Source organism: Lepidochelys kempii, chromosome 1 (assembly GCF_965140285.1).
Source record: "Lepidochelys kempii isolate rLepKem1 chromosome 1, rLepKem1.hap1, whole genome shotgun sequence".
NCBI lineage: Eukaryota > Metazoa > Chordata > Testudines > Cheloniidae > Lepidochelys > Lepidochelys kempii.
Window position 1 is genome coordinate 4,812,448 of NC_136380.1, and position 6,000 is coordinate 4,818,447.

The 6,000-nt window shown below is 44.9% G+C and overlaps 1 protein-coding gene across 1 annotated transcript; it reads right to left on the bottom strand.

Moving 5' to 3' along the window:
- Positions 1 to 4,844: 4,844 nt before the first annotated feature.
- LOC140905569 (olfactory receptor 52B2) lies at positions 4,845 to 5,603 on the bottom strand. The gene has a single exon (XM_073329093.1). It carries the CDS (start codon positions 5,601 to 5,603, stop codon positions 4,845 to 4,847), a length of 759 nt encoding a protein of 252 aa, XP_073185194.1.
- Between the last annotated feature and the right edge of the window lie 397 nt (positions 5,604 to 6,000).

Here is a 6,000-nt window from a genome sequence, read left to right on the forward strand (position 1 = left end):
ACATAGTGAATAGTCATCATGTCATATACAAAAATGACACATTCACTCAAACAGGATAATCATTTTTTAGCAAATCCTAACTTTTCAGATGACACCTGACAAGTCCTAACTTGTCAAATAGAAGAGAGATTAATAAGACTAGGGCTCTCCCGCTTGGAAAAGAGATGGCTAAGGGGAGATATGATTGAGGTCTATAAAATCATGACTGGTGTAGAGAAAGTAGATAAGGAAGTGTTGTTTACTACTTCCCATAACACAAGAACTAGGGGTCACCCAATGAAATGAATAGGCAGCAGGTTTAAAAGAAATAAAAGGAAGTATTTCCCCACCAAGTGCCCTGTCAACCTGTGGAACTCCTTGCCAGAGAATGTTGTGAAGGCCAAGACCGTAACAGGGTTCAAAAAAGAACCAGATAAATTCATGGAGGAATTCAAAAATTCTGTTTGCCAGAAGCTGGCAATGAGTGACAGGGAATGGGTCACTTGCTGATTACCTGTTCTGTTCATTCCCTCTGGAGAACCTGGCACTGGCTACTGTCAGAAGACAGGATACAGGGCTATATGGATCTTCGGTATGACCCAGGATGGCCATTCTTATGTTCTTAGGTTCATAATCATACAACTATGAAGAACATGATGTTCAGGGTCACATTGAGGGTCTGAGGAGGATCCCCTTCTAGGTTTTTAAAAGATTCAAATGATAGCAGTAAACCACAGTAGAAAACATGAGTCCAAATATACATACCAAATGATGGGGTCTAAATCAGGTCTTAACACTCAAGAAGGAGATCTGGGGGTCATCGTAGATTGGTCTCTGAAAACATCTGCTCAATATACCACAGCAATCAGAAAAGCTAACAGAATGCTGGGAACCACGAGGAAAGTGAGAGATAAGAAGACAGAACATACGATAATGCCACTATGTAAATCCCACATGGTGAATACTGAATGCAGTTCTGGTCTCCTCATCTCAAAAAAGATATATTTGAAATGGAAAAGGTACAGAGAAGGAAATGATTAGGGGTATGGAACAGTTTCCATCTGAGGAGAGATTTAAAAGACTGTGACTTTTCAGCTTGGAAACAGACAGGATGTGATAGAGAGCTTATGTATTGTGAATGGTATGGAGAAAGTGTATTCAGAAGTCTTCTTTACTCCGTCACTTAATGCAAGAACCAGGGGTCACCCAAGGAAATTAATAAACAGCTGCTTTTAGCCAAAAGGTTCAGGGACTCTGTCAGGGTCCCCCCCCCCCACACACACACACACTCTAAACTCTGGGGTACATGAAAGGCCCTCTAAGCTTATATTCTACCAGCTTCAGTTAAAACTTCCCCAAGGCACAAATTCCTTTCCTCATCCTTGGATGGTATTTCTCCCACCACCAAGTGATTTAAGCAAAAGTTCAGGGACTGGTCACTTGGAATCTATTTATCTTCATAAATGATCTGGAGGATCTGGAGGATGGTGTGGATTGCACTCTCAGCAAATTTGCGGATGATACTAAACTGGGAGGAGTGGTAGATACGCTGGAGGGGAGGGATAGGATACAGAAGGACCTAGACCAATTGGAAGATTGGGCCAAAAGGAATCTGATGAGGTTCAATAAGGATAAGTGCAGGGTCCTGCACTTAGGACGGAAGAACCCAATGCACAGCTACAGACTAGGGACCGAATGGCTAGGCAGCAGTTCTGCAGAAAAGGACCTAGGGGTGACAGTGGACGAGAAGCTGGATATGAGTCAGCAGTGTGCCCTTGTTGCCAAGAAGGCCAATGGCATTTTGGGATGTATAAGTAGGGGCATAGCGAGCAGATCGAGGGACGTGATCGTTCCCCTCTATTCGACATTGGTGAGGCCTCATCTGGAGTACTGTGTCCAGTTTTGGGCCCCACACTTCAAGAAGGATGTGGATAAATTGGAGAGAGTCCAGCGAAGGGCAACAAAAATGATTAGGGGACTGGAACACATGAGTTATGAGGAGAGGCTGAGGGAGCTGGGATTGTTTAGCCTGCAGAAGAGAAGAATGAGGGGGGATTTGATAGCTGCTTTCAACTACCTGAAAGGGGGTTCCAAAGAGGATGGCTCTAGACTGTTCTCAATGGTAGCAGATGACAGAACGAGGAGTAATGGTCTCAAGTTGCAGTGGGGGAGGTTTAGATTGGATATTAGGAAAAACTTTTTCACTAAGAGGGTGGTGAAACACTGGAATGCGTTACCTAGGGAGGTGGTAGAATCTCCTTCCTTAGAGGTTTTTAAGGTCAGGCTTGACAAAGCCCTGGCTGGGATGATTTAACTGGGAATTGGTCCTGCTTTGAGCAGGGGGTTGGACTAGATGACCTTCTGGGGTCCCTTCCAACCCTGATATTCTATGATTCTATGATTCTATGAATCGCCCTTCCCCCAAAATATCCCCCAAGGCCCTTCACCCCCTTGCCTGGGGAGGCTTGAGAATAATATACCAATGAATTGCCTTAGCAATGTGAGTACAAAGCAGATCCTTTGTCTTCAGGACACTAAAATCAATCAGGTTCTAAAAGAAGAACTTTATTATAAAGGAAAGAGTAAAAAGAATCACAATTCCAAAATCAGGATGGAAGGTAACTTTACAGGCCAATAATAAAAGAAACAAGAAAAGATAACCTAAAGCATTTCCTTGCCTACTTACAATTCCTGTGGTTTAGATGGATTATTCCAGGTATATTTACAGGAGATGTTGTAGCTGCTTGGTTTCTCTCTCCACCCAGAGACCTGGGTCTCCCCCGGTGAGATGTTCAACCCCGCCAGGTTTCCTCTGAGCCAGAAACATGCTTTTCTCTTTACTGCCTTTTGGTTCTTCTCATCTTCTCCAGAACCAGAGATGCAAGGTACAGAGAAAGCAGACCCCTCTCCCCCGCACAAAAAGAATTGTTCTTCTAGTTGTTCTGAACCTCTAACCCTGTGGGTTTGAGATTTGAGCAACTCTCCTGTCAGTTCTTCTTTGGTCCAAACGAGCAAACCCATCCATAGAGGCCACAGGACGCCTCCAGTTGAAGTCATTGGAGGATCACAGTTGTTGTAAATCAGACCATTTATTTAAGTCCCTACATGTGAATGTAGCACCATGTCAATGGGCCAAAATTTCACCCTTTCCCTTGTTTATCTTTCAGCTCTGAGCTGAGGAAATTAAAGACACTGGTCCTGCTACAGAGAGCGCTATTCTGTTAGGGTGCTGACAGAGTCTGAAGGACCCCCCTCCACCCCAGTTTATGTAACATTCTGAGACCCGGTATGAGAGATGGGGATTCCAAAACACATGGGCCCTGATTTTGCTTTTAGGGAGGCCCGTGTCAATTTGGAGTGACGCACTGAAGGCAGAATGTGAGAGCAGAATCTGGCCAGTGTGTGACCAATTCCTGTGATTAACCCTCTGGTAACAGAGATAACCACTGCAGAGGTTTTGGCTGCACTTCCTAATAGGGTAGTAAAATTACTGAATTGGAAAACTTGAGCAAATCGGAGAAAAAAACTACAGCACCCCAAAAAAGAAAGGTACTCAAACAGATATAAAGACACAGTATCATAGAATCATAGAATCATAGAATATCAGGGTTGGAAGGGACCCCAGAAGGTCATCTAGTCCAACCCCCTGCTCGAAGCAGGACCAATTCCCAGTTAAATCATCCCAGCCAGGGCTTTGTCAAGCCTGACCTTAAAAACCTCTAAGGAAGGAGATTCAGTGACAACGAACTGATCTTAAAAACAAATATTTTTCTAAACTATTTCCAAAACATTTGTAGTTCTAATTTTCCCATGTAAATCCCTTGGTGTTACTGACAATACTAAAGAGTTCAAGTCTCTGTCCTGCTGAATTGCTGACCAGATGGTTCTTGACTTAAACCCTGAAACACTTCCTGAGCCCTTACCGCTAACTCTAATGCAGAAAGAGGCAACTCACCAAAATCCTGCTCAGCAGAGAGAGGAAATAAACTGACAGCGATAGGAAGGCAGAGCCCTGAGAATCAGTATATGAATCTCACATCTCTGACACTCAGGGTGCTGGGCAGCGACCTTTATCATTTCCCTGTACGTTCCCTGCAGATGCCTTGCTTGGCCAGGACTCCCAAATAATCATTTATCATTTCCCTGAACCGTCCCTGGAGATGCTCAGATTGGCTAGGACTCCCAAACGATTCCCTCAGCTCCATGAGCAGTGGGAAGGCTAAAAAAATAGACCCTGGAGAACTTCAGCCTGAGAGCTTCCTCTGGGAGTGAAGAAAGAATTTGTGGATAACAGGGGCTCAGATGGTCAGGGCAAACTGAGTCTTGCAGACATTTCAGCCTAGCAATGTCTGTGGCTCTTTAATGCCCTGCCACCTTCACTATTCATTTTAGATTTTAGAGTAGCAGCCGTGTTAGTCCGTATTCAGAAAAAGAAAAGGAGGACTTGTGCACCTAAGAGACTAACAAATTTATTTGAGCATAAGCTTTCATGAGCAACAGCCCACTTCATCGGATGCATTCTCTTTGCCTGTCTCAAACTGGAGTTTCTGTTCATCAAACTGATAAAGAACCTTTTTCACACGGGGAGTAAGCCATAGCCACATTGCATCAGAAAGCTGTAGTGTCTTCTGGTAGTCTAAGAGTTATGGAAAGGCCACATGATAGGGTGTGTGAGTTTGGGGGCTAAGAGGAGATGCTGAAGAGAGGTGAGGTGATGGCAAAAGAGAGGGAACTCAGCAACAGAGAGAGCCCTGTTGGGTGATGTGGTGATAAGACATTAGGTGTGAGGAACTTCTCAGACTGTGAACCTCTACAATGCTGAGCTCAGACAAACTGGGGCAGGGCACCCTTCATGCCCCAGGTGATCACATTCTGCAGGTGTATTTGCTCAATTTGTCACGAAGCTCTTTGGATTTCACCCCATAAATTACAGGGTTGAGCATGGGGGAGATGAGGAGATAGAGGTTGGCCAAGATGATGTGAACGTGGGAAGCAATACCCTGACCAAAACGGTGTGTTAGGTTGACAAAGAGGCCTGGAATATAATAAGCCAGCAACACACAGATGTGGGCTGTGCAGGTATTGAGGGCTTTCTGGTGGGCTTTCTTGGAGGAAATTCTGAGGACGGCCCTGAAGATCAGACCATAGGACAGGACAATGAGTGACAGGTCTAACACGCTGACTACAAACATTATCACCAAGCTATATGTCCTGTGGAGTGTGATGTCCCCACATGATAACTTCACCAAAGCTATAGGTTCACAGAACGTGTGGGGGATAACGCGGTTGGCACAGAATGGCAGCCTGCTCAGGAGCAGGGTCATAGGCAGAATGAAGAGAACAGCTTTGATCAAACATAGAAGCCCTAGCTTAGCTATTCGTCCTTTCCTGAGGATGGTGGTGTATCTCAGAGGGTTACATATGGCAACATAGCGATCAAATGCCATTGTCACAAGGATGGCTGAGTGCATCACAGACACCATGGAAAGGAAGAAAGTCTGCGTGAGGCAGCCTCCCACAGTAATGCCTTTGAAATTGAACCAAAATATGCACAGTGTCTTCGGCACGACGGCGGTAGATGTGGCGATGTCTGATAGCGCCAGCATGCAGAGCAGCAGGTACATCGGCTTTTGCAGGGTCTGCTCTTTGCTTACAACATACAGAAGCATAACATTTCCCCACAGGCCAAGAATGTAGAACATTGTGAAAGGGATGGAAATCCAGACATGGGCAGCTTCCAGGCCAGGGATGCCCATTAGGATGAATGTTGAAGGGTTAGAGGGGGTGAGGTTGAAAGGTGCCATGAAGTTCTCAGTGTGTCAATCAGGCTCAGAAATGCTCCAGGTTCCTGTGAAGAGAGAGAAGCACAGAGAGGGGGGTTACACACTTTATAACAAAGAGTAGGGTAAATATTTTATTGTTATTAACAGTCTATAAAGGGGAGCGAGAAGTGAGGTGGCAACATTTATAGATGACACAAGATTATTTTGGTTATAGTGAAGTCCAGAGAAGTCCTGAGAT